Source organism: Astyanax mexicanus, chromosome 1 (genome assembly GCF_023375975.1).
Source record: "Astyanax mexicanus isolate ESR-SI-001 chromosome 1, AstMex3_surface, whole genome shotgun sequence".
NCBI classification, from domain to species: domain Eukaryota; kingdom Metazoa; phylum Chordata; class Actinopteri; order Characiformes; family Acestrorhamphidae; genus Astyanax; species Astyanax mexicanus.
Genome location: NC_064408.1, coordinates 97,464,971 through 97,481,471, shown reverse-complemented (window position 1 = coordinate 97,481,471; position 16,501 = coordinate 97,464,971). Strand labels below are relative to the sequence as shown.

The 16,501-nt window shown below is 37.1% G+C and overlaps 1 protein-coding gene across 1 annotated transcript; it reads right to left on the bottom strand.

Moving 5' to 3' along the window:
- Positions 1 to 10,096: 10,096 nt before the first annotated feature.
- Positions 10,097 to 16,048, bottom strand: si:dkey-97a13.12 (uncharacterized). The gene is made up of 5 exons (XM_049486375.1): positions 15,929 to 16,048; positions 15,476 to 15,519; positions 14,166 to 14,345; positions 12,982 to 13,070; positions 10,097 to 11,570 (listed from the first exon to the last, which is right to left on the bottom strand). The coding sequence occupies exons 1-5, from the start codon at positions 15,993 to 15,995 to the stop codon at positions 11,396 to 11,398; spliced, it is 555 nt and encodes a 184-aa protein (XP_049342332.1). The 5' UTR covers positions 15,996 to 16,048; the 3' UTR covers positions 10,097 to 11,395.
- Positions 16,049 to 16,501: the final 453 nt, after the last annotated feature.

Sequence of the window (16,501 nt, the reverse complement as noted above, 5' to 3'; positions counted from 1 at the left end):
AGCAATATCTCTTAAATTATCCAACACAGTGTCTGTGTTCATAAATCCCAAGATATTCTCCATGTTTTATAGGAAAAAGATTCAATATTATTTAAACGATGCAGGTAACAGCTGAAAGAGGAAATGTTTGAGTTGTTTAATGCCTGGTTTGATGTGTGTGTGTACAGTTTTTGTAGGTGTGTTGTGTATATAAAATTCTATTTTCTAACACTCATCCACCTAATTGTAGGTTCTGGAGGAAGTAAGTACGTGTAGCAGTTGCATGAACGCAATATATTCCACTTTTCACAAGCAAGAAGTTTTATTTTATATATGACAATATTTTGCTGAACATTTATTGCCTGTTTTCCAAATCCTGCCAATAACCATCTGTGACGTGTACTTATTGAAGAAAAAAAATAAAATGCTTTGTTCATTATATTGTTGCCTCAGTCCTTTCATTTAACAATAACAGTACTTCAATAACAATAACAGTAATAATAGAACATCAGGCAGGATATGTGGTGTCAGCTCTTTAGTTTCTACTGGAGCCTCCAGGCTATTATAGCTAAGAAATAACGGTAGCCTACTCGTAGTAGCCTAGCATTATTTCTGCTACGTTTGTGTAACTTTAATGTTTAAATATACAACATGTTTGGTTAGTTAGGGATTGTTAAAAATAGTCACCCAGGATATGTGATGTCTTTTTGCTTTCTTTCTCACTGGAAAAGCTTAAAAAGCTAATGCAGCTAATAAGAAGTATGGAATGCATTTACCTAGCTGCCTAGTTGCTACTTTTGTCTATTTTTTAGAAAATTTATATTGTCAAAGAAACACAAAGGTCATACTTCTTGGTATGAAGTATGCAGCAATAATAGGGTTATTTCAAGCTTTTCATTGCTTGCTAACTATGCTAACCTTTTAGCTCTGATCAACTACACTGAGAGTAAGTAAAATGGAGAAAAGAAAGTAAGCTGTCCTTTAAATAATAAATTATTTTACACAGCGGCCCTTCATGTTGTAGACTAATTAATGTCATAACAAGGCCTTAACATCTCTGGCTGGAGCATCTTGTTCCTCTTACCTTCTTTCCATCTCTTTGTAAGAGCCAGGTGCCAATGGCAGCAGTGCAGGTGGAGTATCTACAGTAGAAGTGATGTCTAAACCCCTCTGTCTCTGGACTTGTGGGGGTGCTGCCATGTCAGCCCGAGGTCTGCGGACACGCGCCCTTTCTGAACAAGAGGCCTCTCCGCAGGTCAGCTGCTCCGTCTAAAGGGGCCCACTCGCCCATGAAATAATGCCTTTTGCTTCCATTGTTCCCTGAGTCTGTTAGTTTTACAGGCCCATTCACTCAATTGCCCCCAAATGGAGGGGGTGCAAGGCCCCACTGACATGCCTTCTGCTGACTATAGGGCCATTAGAAGCTCATGGCACATGTGCTCTAAATCATTTCTCCTTCTGACTCAGAGATGCTGTGCTTTTGTGCCTTTCAGTAAAGATTGCTGGCTTGAGGGATGTCAAAGGCCTGCTGGCTCAGTATTCTGTGGTTTTGTACAGTATGTGCTTGAATGCAGCTGAAGGCATGCTGGCTAAGCCCATACCTAACACCTGTTGACTGACAGTGATGTGTCTATTCAGTTTTGTAGTCAAAGTAAGCATATTATTTACTATTTATTTACCCATTTCAATATTCTTGAAGGGACTCTTCTTTTGTATGTGTCAACTTTCAATATCTTTGTATACCATGACTATAACCAGCAGTTGATCGCTACAAACGAAATAATCAACCAATTTTTCTGTAGTTACAAACTAATATGTTGTAAGCAAATGGCTTGTAAGAGTGATGATTCTACAGTAGAAGTGCAGTTCATGCAGGCTATTTTATTATTAAACCGAAACTACTATGGTTCAGTTTAACCCCTGATCTGCTGCAAGAAAGCAATTAGGTTAGGTCAGAGCGCTGGCTGAAACAGAATCTAGCCTGTAATCTAGCCTAACTGCACTAACATTAGATTGCTAATACTAACATAATTAACATCAAATTAGACCTGACTGGATTGTCAATCACTTCACACATACGTGTATCCCTGCCTCCTTACAAGATAGCTGAATGAACAAATAACCATTTTAAAAAACAGATTATACAAGATAATAAACAATTGATAATATTGGCATGGTGAAAACTGTCTGTAGGTACTGGATATACTTTAAGAAAGCTTAAAGAAGAAAAATGGGAAGGGGCAGACCTAAACTCTATAATGCAAGCAAAAAGGAGAGGTACAAGACTTGTGGTGGCTACACTTTTGAGAGATGCTGCACTTTACATGCTTTTCCACAGTATCTGATTTTATCATACTTTATGTTGTGGTACTTATTTTAACATATGCTCTCACTGAAAATAAAATAGTAGAGAATAGTTTTAATAATTTCCATGTATTTAGAAAAGTTTAGAAAAAAGATTAACTAGGAGCTAATAATAGCTAATAATAGAAGTCAATGAATTCTTGCTTAGGTTAAAAACCAACCCTGCAGCATTATTTAATGGGGCATTTAGTGTTTATTAAGAAGCTGTCACAGAATAATGTAAAAGTCGCATGACTCATGCAGCTAACATTTCCTTTTGAATACATAAACAACCATGCATCACCCCTTGTTTAGAAATGTGCGCGTGTGTGTGTGTTTGCGTGTTTAGAGGTGTCCCAACGCGGCATGTGGCGGGGTGCAAACTCATCCCCGTGAAGCCTCTCCCCTGGTGCCTGTGTGCACACTGCCAGCCTTTGTGTGTGCCAGACAGCAGATGGTAGGCCATTATAGCAGTGACAGCCCCAGTCATCTGGCAGGCACCCCCAGAGCAGGCCCTGGTTGAGCGGGAAAGCCAGGGTGAGGCACTGTGAAGGCCTGGCCTGCCTGCACGCTTATATAGGTCAGAGTTTCCATTGGCCCGCACAAGGGCCACTGCTGAGCGTGTGCACACCAGAGACAGTCCAGGCGCATAACTCCAGAGTGTTTGAAAAAAGGCGGAAGCTATGAATAAATGCAGCGGGGCGTGGAGCGGGAGCCTTTGGAAAAGGTTACAGATATTAAAGAAGAAGAAGTAGAAGAAAGACAGCCTTACTGTTAGCCTGTGACTGTGAAATGATGCGTGAACTGTAACAGACATGGATTAAGGCCTTAAACTCCTGGCTTTTTATTCAGTTATTCATTATACGGCCTATTACCCAGTAACCACTATGGATTATTTGATCACTTATAAAAAAAGATAATATCTATGTAAGTCAGGGATTTTTTACAGTGTAGAAAATATGTATTTTTATGCGGTTTAACTGTTCAGATGTCGAACACTTTAGGCTAAAATGTATCCAGTGGTGATTCTAGAGTCTGTTGGGGCTCTATGCAGAAATTCACTGTGGGCCATTTCAATCAGCATTCATCACCAATATGCTCTAAATTTGAATAGCAATAGGTTTTACATAGTGAAAATATAAAGTTAATTTATAACAGTGTCACAAAGCCAGTAGCAGTGCATGTCCACATGTTATTTTGCCTCTTTAGCTTCATGCAGATTTATGCAGCTTTATGTAAATGAGCATGTCTATCATGCCGCATCTAGCCAATCTCGGTAGAGTAGGCTGGTGTGTCATATGAGCACCACACACAAAACAGGCATCTTCGAAATATGGGGGAAACGCGTATAATTGCAAAATCTGGATTTTCAGAATAGATTAAAATTAAAATGACATTAAATATTACAAATCTTGATATACTACTATTGACTTCTAGGCTGTTTTTGCATCAGTTGCATTAAAAAAAAACACATACATGCCCACACAAGGTGAGCAGAAATCAGTTTCAGTGACTTAAGATAAAGAAAAATGTAAGCGGATTCACACTGCAATACAATACTACAATAAAGTACAAACACCATACTGCACATATATCAACCTAATTTACCAAATTTCAGTCTATTTTAGCATGCATTCATCATGGCCAGCTTTGGCCACGTAAGCTTTGCTAGCTTGGTTGGTTAACTTGTTTTTTCTCCTCCTCCACGGTTTCTTTTTGTATTATTTACTCTCAGGAGGATAACTGCTCTTTGTTTTTCATGCACGCCACATGTAACGGGAGTGAGTGCAGTCAGGCGAGACCCCTTAGGGAGGTCACGTTTCTTTTAATGTCATTGCAAATTTTGCTACAAGCATTTGCCTGCTTTGCCTGGTAGCAAACAGCACATCTGAATGTACCAACATTCAGATAAGCAGAAGCTCTTTTCAAAGCTTTTGTCTTTTATCACTTGTGTATGGTGCTAACAGTGTTTACACTTACTTTATAATGTTTTTGTTTCTGAAGTAATCATAGCCCTTTTTGACCAAATCCAGATTGATGTAGTGATCTTCTGGCATATGTCAGGGATCCCTGGGGGGGCTCCTTTATGATTTCAAAGTATATAATTTAATAAAAATTGCCTTATTTGAAAAGGTTTTTCCAGAGAGTGGTCAGTAATTGGTGGGGGGGAGGGTGTAACTAGAGATGAGAAATTGCAGAGTGTGAGATGAACAGACTCAGACTTGTGAATGGAGCTGTTCTGCAGGAGAGGCACCTGGTGAATGGACTGGGGGCTACATGGTGTTCCCAGGGTGTGGCTGAAGAGCCCTGCCTAGCAGCTGCTCACCTAGCAGGTGATCTCCAGGTACCAGCTGCTGCCTGCAGCACATTCAGCTTCTGGATGTGTAAATGAGATCAAACTATCTATCAAAAGTTTGTCATATGTAAATATTACTCGCTAGAGTAGAGACAGAATAACAGTTGATATTCAAGTAAATTTTGGAGCACAAATGATTGATATACAAGATATATTGTGAGTTGTGAGGTGTTATCTTGTGAGTGAGATACTAAACAGGCCAGCATGTGCGTGGCAAAGTAAAGTGTATTATAAGAGCTTGAGTGAGGCCTGATAGAGGGTGCCAGTTGGATGGGACTTTTTTAAAGCATTTCTAAAGTTATGTGAGCATTTAACATTTCTCGATCCACTGTGTCAGATGTGTACCAGGAATACATCATAGAAGGCATTACCACCCAGAGTGAAAAGAGCATACTTAAGAGCATTAAAAGTATGTTCAAATTAGATAAAGAATAATAAAAGTATATAAAGTGGAATTAAATACGACTTAAAGTGCACTTTAATTAAGTTTTTGTGTAATTAAGGTGTACATTAAAGTAGTACATTTACAATATAATTAAAGTGTATTAAAAAGGTGTTTAAAAACACATACTTAAACCTACTTAGGTTTGCAAAAGTTGTACGAAAAAAGCACTCAAAAGCACAATTCAATACTTTTATGTTGTGTTTAAATATACTGAAATATACTTAAGTTGCCATAAGTTGTTCCAAAATATTACATTTAGTATGTATTTAAGTACATATTTTAATTTGAAAAAGTATGTACTTTTGCATGTTGAGTATACTTTTAAGTTGAGTATTACTTTTACAAGGGGTGGGTGGTAATGTTCCTGAAAAATCTTAATATATTACTTATATATTGATATTTTACTTCCAGGCTGTTTTTATCGTGTCATGTGCATTTAAAAACAAAAACACGCACACACATTGTGATCATGGTGAGATCGGGTACTACAACTCCACTACTCAGCAGTGTGTCTGTTCTCTTTCCATTGTACTAAGATGTCCAGCCTGCCCGCCTGGAGGTATCCATTCGTCATTTCAGTGTTCCAGACTTCCAGATCACCTGTTTTTCCTTCCTCTTTGTTTTCTCTACATCTATCTATTTTGCTTGAATAAAGGTGCCCTTTTCTGGTGTTTTTTCAGCTTGGCTCTCCAATGCCTTGCTACCCTTTGTGATGCTGTACTGCTTTACAACCCTGCGCTGATCCATTCCTGTCAACTCCATAGCTGTAGATGCTTAAACTTTAACACTGAGCATGTGCCCATAACCTACTCATACTTAAACTCAGAACCTGTTCCTGCATTATCTACCACTTTCTATTAGCTCTCTGTACAGTTGTTTTAGCTATGTTTATTGTTTGTGCTGCCCGGGTCGACCAGAGGAGGATGGGGTCTTGATTCCTCCCAAGGTTTTTTGTTGTAAAAATATATTTTTTTGTTAAAACAAAATTGAATTTAATGTAAATAATTTACCATATTCTGACCTAATTTATCATTCATCAGAGGTAAGATTGCTTGCTAGTAGTGCTGGACGATATGGCCAAAATTCATATCACGATATATTCCTTAATTTCGGTCGATACGATATAATTCCGATATCGATATAAATACTTAGAAGGCCTCAGAAAACTGCTAAGAATCCCTGCAATGGAAATACGTACCTACTAGGGGTGGGTGATATGGCCCTAAAATAATATCACAATATTTCATGGTATTATCGCGATAACGATACTCTTGGCGATATGACAAAAAAACAAAAAACTTTTTTATTATTGTATACGATATGATATTGCACACCTTTAAGATATTTAAAAAAAACAATAATTTTAGCAGATTTATAACAGAAGTCAATAATTGAGAATTACATGATACTAATAATAATAATGCACTCCAAATATCTCCATATATCCAGTATTAAAGTAAAATAAATGACACTTTACAGATATAATCTGTCTCTAGTAGATATTTAATAGGAAATTAGAAATGTGTGAGTTTTTCTTTTGCTTAAAACAGCAAAAAAATTAGTACCCTGATGTGATAATTAGGGGTGAGTGATGTGGCACGATATTTCAGAGTATAATATCGTGATATATGATATGGCACACCCCTAGTACCTACTACTGTCTACTTAATTTAAGTCTTTGAAACCTCCTTTCACGAAAACATTATAATACTTAAGAAATAAACAATAGTCAAGATAAATCAATGCTCAATTTTATTTGCATATAGCAAAATGAAAACCGAGCGAACCAGAGGCGGACCGAGCGGACCCGTAGGCGGACCGAGCGGACCAGAGGCTGACCGAGTGGACCCGTAGGCGGACCGAGCGGACCCGTGGGCGGACCCGAGGCTAGGCTAGGCTCGGTTCCGTTCCGTTCCACTCCAGCGCGGAACATTTCAGATGCAAACCGAGCCTACCTTAACCTTGGATCCGCTCGTGCCGGCTCCGTTTGGCTCCAGCGCAAGGCATTTTAGATGCGTAGCGGACCCGAGCCTAGCCTAGCCTAGCCTATCTGGCTACGTGCCTATGTGATTACGTCATCACGCACAGAGATAGTCCAGCTACGGAAGCTGATTGTGTTCAGCTGTGCGGCGAGCTGACGCCAGTAAAACGCATGTCCGTGACAGATTCTGTAAATAATACATATCGATATACCACAAAAATGATATCACCGTTATTGAAACATTTCTTATCGCGATAAATACCGATATCGAACTATTGTCCAGGCCTACTTGCTAGCTAGGTTACGTACTATTTAGTGTCATGTGTATAAGAAATACATCATAGAAGGCATTATCTCTGACAGTGGACAGTGCAGTGGTTGGTAATGATTGTGACCAGCAACTTAGGGCTAGAACTGTCAGTGTGAACAGACAGGTGTCTCTGTCAGAAATGCAGAAGTTGGGTTGGGTAGTCGAGTTTAACGCCACATCAGCTCGTCGGCTATTTCGCGGCAGGAAAGGTACTGTCTAATCACAAGGTTCTACGATCTAAGCCATCGCAAGGCAGACAGACACACAGACACACAGACACTCACACCTAAGGGGCAATTTCAATCAAGTTCCAATTAGCCTGAACGTGCCGTCTTTGGACTGTGGGAGGAAACCGGAGAACCTGGAGGAAACCCACGCAGACACGGGGAGAACGTGCAAACTCCACACAGAAAGACCTGGGTCGCCCCAGCCGGGAATCGAACCCAGGCCGTCTTGCTGTGAGGCGAAAGTGCTACCCACCGCGCCACCGTGCCGCCCGAAATGCAGAAGTACCACTTCTAATATGAACTTCTAATACTACTGCTACTACTACTTTTACTACTATTACTACTAATATTACAAATTTTATTTATATATTTCCTTATTGCATAGCATTATTAATCATATTTTTTAATGATGATTTATTTATAATGATCTAAAATAGTAATATTTGCAAAAAAGGAAAAATCCACTTATACTTCTTGCTTTTCTTCTAAGTATTATTAATGATGTCTTTATTTAAAATGACCTAATAACAATGAATAATAATTTTGTACATTTATCTGCAAAACACTCACTTTTTGACTTTACAATGTTCAACCTGTAGCGTAGCGTAACCCCTCCCCCCGAAATGCCTGAAATGAGTATGACATCAGCAGTCTCTAAGTTTACTCCTAGATTAAGACTAATTAAAGCATTATGAGAGGCCTGAATCAGAAGCCAGGAAAGAAAGCTGAAGGCTTTGGTTAAGCTGTGTAGAGCAGATGGCTTACAGCACCTCACCAATATAAAACCTGCAGAAATCAGTTACTACAAATCAAGAGACGGGTGTGTTTATAGGGATATAAACCTACAGCACGTGATGCAGTTTGAAAGAGACTGATTTATCATGCATGCATATTCTTACCTAACAGCTGGATCAGAGCTGTTTCAGTGCAGCTACTGCAGAAATAACTGCACACATGAGCATGTCCTCACCAAAAGATTATTTATAAGCATTTACTGTATTTGAAGACTGATTGTCATTGGGAACATTTCCAGTACATCTGGGTATTCTACCATAAACATGCATCGCTGAAAAGAAATAATTAGTGTAGGCTGCTGTCCTCTTTACACTATACAATTGGCATTAACATGTTAAGCCACTGCCTCATTAGCGATCTGATATGTGCCAGTGGGGCAGATAACAAGAATCTTACACACCATTATTCAAATGTGATTCACTGATTTTAAACATGTGATCTTTGTCAGTATAATGTGCCTTTTGTGTCACAGCATAGTTGTTTAAATTTTATACAAACACTGTGCAACAATAAGCTTTTCACTATTTACTTTAAATGAACACATTTTTTTAAAACAAAGAAACATGCAACCTGACTGACGTTAAACATGTACAAGAACCAACAATAAAACACAGACACAAAATGGCTATATATACTACATACACACAGAGGGAGACAGGAAACAAGAAACACCTAGGAACAGGTAACGAGGGGGCGGAGCTACAGATAGTCATGAGAAGAACACAGTGCTGGGGTGGAGATGCGGAGAAACACACAGGGCCAAGTGTAGGGGAGCATGAGGGAAAAGAACACACAGGTACAGAGGAGAAAGGTAAATAATCACACAGAAGGGCAGGAAAAGCACAGACGCACACAGAAAAGATGCGGAAAATGTTGAGAACATAACATCGCTTTACAGAGCTCTTTTTAAAAAATCTGTAATTTTGACACCAGTGACAGCTTTCATACAGATTTTTTTAAGGGACGAATTAATTTCACTTACTATTTCTCAGATTTTCTCCGTATTACCTGAGGCAAATCATAAGCTGTCCATCCTGTCATGGTAAAATATCAAGACAACTAAAACATTTTTAGAAAATCAATATGTATCTATCAAACAGATCAAGGTCACCAAGAACAATTTAATATGAACACCCCTGACCCTGTGGCTGATTTACTGGTTTTCCTTTATTGGCCCACTTTTGGTAAATACTGATCACTGCATCATGAGAACACCAAGACTTGTGGTGTTGCAATTGCTCTGACTGTATGTCCTCTAGCCATTACAGTTTGATTATTTTCTAAGTTAGTTAGATATTTGTTTGGTCATTTTTTTATGTTTTAACCATCAGGAACTGACTGACTTAGGAACATCAGGAACTGACATCACTTACTGCCGAATTCTCTGAATCACCCCTCTTAAAATATCTTAGTCTTAGTCTTAGTGTTTTTAATTAAGTAATGGATACATTTATTTCCAAAATGTGTATTAATGAAATAAATAAAATAAAATAATTATAAATAATAATTGATAAAACAATATTTTTGATATGTAATAAGTTATTGTGTACAAAATATAATAAACAAAAAAAAACTAAAATGTGGTAGCTTTAAAAACAGTTAAATCTATGTTTATAAATGTTTTTAAAAGTATTAAAATTACAAGAATTTTGTAGAGCAGTTTATTTTATTTTTTATTTAAGAAAATACATATTTTGTCATTACATTTCAGATAAACGATACATATTATAATTCAGGGCACAATACATACAGGGCAAACAAGACAAACTGATGATATGAATATGCTACACATCTGGAATTAGGAAAATATAAAACTACAGTGATCTAAGAATACAAACAGTCTAATAACATTTTCCTATTACGGCATACTAGTCTGTTAAATTAGTACTTTAATATTCCATTCTGTCATATATGTCATGCTTCCAAGTTGAACAAGGTCCAACTCTGTAGTCATCTGTACCAACAGTAACAGCACATTCATGTTTCTTGTATGAGCAAGTCAAGCAAGTCTATGTGGCACAAGGATAATTGCTATTATATACAAAATAAACTACAGAGGAAAATATCATGTTGAGTATATTGGGACATGTGTTCAGTTGTGGTTGTAGGCCATTTTAAACAATGGCCTGCATTTGTGACTAAAACTAATTAGGTGTGTTGGATGATGTTAATATTTCGATTCTAACAAACACAAAAGGACCTGCTTTACTGATTAGGATGTGCATAGATCACAATAAAACACAGCAGCTCATTTGCATATTGAAGAGTCAGGGAAAAAATATATATAAAATATAAATTATATTTATCTTAGTTACAGAGCTCAAGAAAATAAAATGTAGTATTTTAAAATGGATGCATATCTTATATTTTTCTTGCACTGAATCTTTTCCACTTATTGCAGTCATACTTCATTTTCCAGCTTTAATGGGAAAGTATAATGTGCTGTAGACTATAATGATAATAATATGATATATATGTATGTATGTATGTATGTAAAAAATTGTGTGTTTTGTGCAATCACATAAAATTATTTATTTAAAACAGATTAATTTTACAGTTTATCATACATATATGGGCTGAATAAACTGGGTAATGAAAGATTCACATGTTAACGTTAAATACTATTTAAATACAAAATCAAATTCATATTGTACATTTTTTTTTCTGAATTACGCTGATTCCCTCCCTCCCTGATTTCCTTTCAATATAGGCAATTTCATTTGCAATAACCTCATCAGTTTAGAGTAAAGTGAACTTGTTGTTGGTTAGCAACCTGTGTTTAGCAAAATGATACAGGTATGATGAAATGAATGCTTTTCAGCCAATTAGAAGCATTAGCTTCTACAGTATGTGCTGAGTAAACTGTAGTACAATGTAATGTATGTTAATATATTACATTTATGTATGGGACATCCCGCTGTGGGATGAGTGCTGTGCCCTCCTGCAGGTTGGGGGCGGTTCAGTCAGGTTCGAAGGCCCTGTTGCTGGAGCCCTGGCAGTGGCTCCTCCTGCGATGTTTGGACAGGATCCTGTGGAGCAGGCTGGGTGAGCTGGGGGCCGAAGCCTGGGCCTCATGCTTGAGGGTCAGGAAGGGACCCTCCTCCCCTCCCCTTGGGGTCTGTGGCCTGCCTCCACTGTGGCGACACAAAGAGGAAACAACAAGCACAAAGGCCCTGTTTATTCCCGTGACCCAGATTCCAGTGCTTTGAGAGAGAGAGAGAGGGAGAGAGAGAAATAGAGAGGGACAGGGAGAAAGAGGGAGAAAAGGAGAGAGAGGGAGAGAGAGAAAGACAAGGAGCAGGCTGTTCAGGCCCCGGCAGTGGGGGCTGTCACTACTCATGGCAAGAGGGACACTTTCTGAGTCTAATCAGGTCTAGCACACCTCCACTACACAAACAAAGCAGCAGGATTTTTCAGTAAAGCTCAATATCTTAAGTCTAAACAGAGGATAGTCCCACTGAAATCCCAATCTTTCTTATTCTGTTGGACGACTTATCTGGCTTAACCACTTAGAAGTTAGTGTATCTATATTAATATCACAATCCACATTAGTTTCATAGCCTCCAAAATAGAACAATATGGTAACTGCATCATGATTCACGGTTTCAGGAGGTTAAAGCTAACTGGCTAACAGTGAAACGCTGCTTTTTTGAAACACCTTAAGTGCATTAGTGCAGCTCCACTAATGCTGACTGTTGCCTCAAAGGCATTTTTACAGGGCCAGAGAGTGAATAGTGGAAAATTGCAGTGGCAGATTGAGTAGAGTGTTTGTATTGGATAAGTTCTGGCAACTCCTTTTTAGGGAATGGTGCTGCACTTACAAAAATGCTGTAGAAATGATGTGATTGCTGTATTCCACTCAAACGCCTTCTCTAAATTAACACAGTGGAATTTATCATCTACAAAAATAAATTTAAACAATGTCAATATATTTTAAGTTTAGGGCCAAAAGTTTTACACTTTATCATTATGAGAAATAATCAATATTCAGTTTTTTTATTTTACTCATTTCTTACTCATTTCTTACTCATTTCTTTAGAGGACATTCAACGATCTATGAGACCTAAGATTCAGAATAATGCTAAATTTAGAGAAAGTATTATTTTTATTCCTTTTTTAATTCATTTTTTAATTCTTTGTCCCCCTGCATGAGACAACAGTGCATGCATTGCTGAATTAATTAATTATCAACAAATGCTCTATTTTTTGTACTTTTCCTTCTGCTTGTTCTTCTTTATTTTTACCTGTATAATCACCACCGTCACACTGCCTGACATTCAGAAATGGACAGCACTAGATGCCTGCTGCTAGCTGCCTGAGTATAGATCAGATGTGGCGTGCTGTTTGTGTGCATTGTTAGCTAATGAGCTATGAGATGAGCCACCTGTTTGGGGTGTGGCAAGTTTGGAGGGGGAGCAGCTGCTTTGGGTGGACACTAAGAGGGGGGTGGGAGGATGCTGATGTAGGCAAGAGCCGTGAAGTGGAGCAACAAGGGGTGGAGAGGTACACACACACACACACACACACACACACACACACACTCACCCTGCAAAGTCCCCAAGGAGCCCTGCAGACCCAACGTGAACTGAACTGTGTCGTCGTAAGCCTTTGCCATTCTTGGAGGCTTCATCCCTCTAGGAAGACAGACAGAACAGATCAGGTCACAGTACAACAGGATTAACTCCATTCTTATACTGACCTTACTGCACTTCCTTACGTAACAAACTCATTTCTGCACTGTCACACAGGCAAAGGGTGGCTGAAATCATTATACTAATACAATACACAAAATGTATTCACACTGTAGGAATTACAATCTTTACATTACAATATTTTAAAATGCTTAAATTATATTTTTAACATTTTCTTCCTACATAAAATAAGTACAGTGATTTTTGGATTTTTGGATTATAAGATATATAAGATTATAACAGCCTGTCAGTTACCTGCAACTATCCAGTAGATTTAATTGTTATACAGCCAGTATTTACAGGCTCTCTATATTTGACCTAAATCTGTCATTTTGTTCACTGTTCTAGAAGTACTTACTATATATGCAACATACTCAGAAATGTGTATTGTGATTAAATGATCAGGATAACAGGAAAGTGTTGTTTCATGTTCCACCATAGTTCAACCTACAGTCATTATAATATATGTAAAAAAAATTAACAATTTTAAAAGGGCAATTATAAACATATTTAAAGTATACTGTGCATCATTCTCTACAGAGCCTATAATTAATTGCTTTTAAAAATGTAATCAATAACCTTTTTAGTAACTTTTTCTCAGAATTGTGTTGAGTGTTCTTTTGTCTACAGGTTGTATTTGTAGCCTGAAGTACAATCACTTGAGACACTGTGTATTCATGTATTAAGCTTATATAGAACTTACATATTCATAAATTCTTTTCATAAAAGTTTAGAAATCCATATTTGGTGGAAAAACAGTTTTCATGCATCTTGGCATGTTCTCCTACACCAGTCTTACACACTGCTTTTGGATAACTTTATTCCTCTCCTGGTGCAAGAATTCAAACAGTTCACCTTGGTTTGATAGCTTGTTATCAGACATCTTCGTCTTGATAATATTCCAGAGGTTTTCAATTTGGTAAAATCAATCAATTAAATCAATTTTAAGAGGTCTCTTATTTTTTCTGGAGCTGTATATATGTATATACAAGATTTTCCCCAGCAGAAGGCCTGAATTGGTCGCTTGTATATACGTACATGGTGTAGGTTGTGATTGAGCTCGAGGACACAGGAAGCAGGGAAGTAGCCCTGCTGTCCATTCTGCAGCCGCCCAAACCACCTCTCCTCCTCCTGTCTGGAAAAGACTTGGATGACATCACCTTGTGTCAGCTCCACTTCATCAGGCCACTGGGGGACGTATCTGTGTGTCACCACCACCTAGTGGACATCATACATATGAATATTTATGGAAACACACTTATTGCAGATTCAGAAGCATTGTTTAAGTTCAGGCTCATTCACTGCAATGCACTGACTGACACTTGATCTTAGAAGGCCTGTGTGAATGAAGTGAGTAAGCAGTTTAAAGAGCAAGGATTAACTGGCTCTAAAGTCAAAGACAACTAAATCCTCTCCTACCCCAGATTACTTGCACCTCTAACAACTGTTAAATAAACTAATGACTGGCCTAATATAGATACTGGAACAAGGAAAGCAAAAAATTAAAGAAGTCTGTATTGATGGAGCGTTCAACAGAACGTTTATTACCGTGCACATTAAAGATAGATTCAACCTAAACAGGTTCAATTGCAATTATAGAGTTTCCAATGTGAAATTGATGCATATGTCTAAATCTAAGAAACTCTGAAAAAATAACTGTATAGGAATTAAGAAGTCAATAAGTATTATTAAATTTGACTAACATCACAGTACATATTAGGTATTAGCAATGTTACTGTTCTTTTGCAAGATTGTTTTTACAGTATTTCTTAAGATCACTATAAAAAATGTTTGACTGATTTTGCAAGGCTGAAAAGGTGCAGAAAAGTAAACAATGATTTATGTTTATATTTCATTGCTGCTGTGCAAAATATATTCATTTTACAGAAGAAGATAACAAATGTTGCTTTATTAATGTGAGCTATGAAATTCAATTAAAAAAACTGAACTGCTTATTCATTTTTGAAACAATGTAAAAAGCAACATTAAGATTCAAATCATGCAATAAATTAAAAATGGCCAAAAATGTAGAAGCAAAAAATATATGTGGTATAATAATATGTATGTATGGTTTAAGTAATCCAACAAGTAATCAAATAATCTATCACAAGATAAAAGTAGACTACTGATATTGTTTGCTGAAGCAAAATTATATTTCTAATATTATAAGGTAAAGTTCTAAACATTTATTTGATGAGTTAACTCTGTGCATAATAATAACAATTTGATTTGAAGTCAAATTGCAATTATTAAAACAATCATCATATGGTATTAAGGCCTGTATAATGTGTTACCAAAGCAGAAACATATTCCTTCATAATATAACAGAATAAGACCTTTATAAATACCTTATCTGGTTCCTCATTTCTGTATCGATGTCTTGCTCTGCCTACTGTAAAAAAAACACATCAAGAAACATGTTATTTGCACTCATTGATTATTATTAGCAGCCAGAGTATAGAACAACTTATTGCATCTTACATCTATATAATAAAGGCATGCACATGTGTATTGATACTTTATTGATACTGATGCATCAGTATAAATGTTACTTTAAGCATTAATAATGGACTGCTGCACTGACACTGATTACATACAAAAATAAATATTTGAACATTATATATAGTACAGTAAGTACAGTGTAATTAGTGCAATACAGTACATGCTGATCTGTTTGGTAGGTAGCACAATGTACACAACGCATTACAATAGTACACTAGAAACATGTAGGTTTTATAGCATCTATGGAAATAGAAACATGCTTCATCCATGTAACTACAATGCACAGCCTTATTGCTTACCTTGTGGAGAGAAGACGGTGGTAAAAACTTCAAATTGCTCATTGCTCTGCATGTATATGTTCTGCATCCTGAGTCCTATGTCAGTTCCGACACACTGACTGGTCTCTGCATGGCCCGTCTCCTTTAAATAAACTCCATTCACTAATCCACTGTTGGGGATATTTAGGGCCAGGACCTGGCACTGATAAAAGGATGCCCTGTTAAAACAAAAATAGGCCCAGAAGCCTACTGCGAAAAGGCTGTAGGCAGACAATCAGACTATCGGTACACACAAATAGTCTAATATTGTCCTTTTTTTAAAATTCGATGTTTCATTGTAATGTTTTTTTTATATTTAACCATTAGAATCACATTACATTTTATTGATTTGTAGTGTTTCTGCGTGTATTTAATTTGTCCAACATTAAAAATACATTCACACTTTACATTAATGTACCATTTTCTGTTTTGTGAATTCAGCTCAATTTGTTAATTGTTTTATTCATATGAAATAATTACTTCTTATTGTCTTTTTGCAAATAGTCAAAGTCTATAACCGAGACTCTACTGAAGAGATTTGCCATCTTTTCAAAA

Excerpts from the sequence above, each read along its gene's own strand:
- si:dkey-97a13.12 (XM_049486375.1), bottom strand. The coding sequence starts at position 15,995 with ATGCAGAACATATACATGCAGAGCAATGAGCAATTTGAAGTTTTTACC. Across the intron at positions 15,520-15,928 it reads CACCGTCTTCTCTCCACAAG|TAGGCAGAGCAAGACATCGA; the intron begins GTAAGCAATAAG and ends TTTTTTTTACAG. Across the intron at positions 11,571-12,981 it reads CTCCTTGGGGACTTTGCAGG|TGGAGGCAGGCCACAGACCC; the intron begins GTGAGTGTGTGT and ends GTGTCGCCACAG.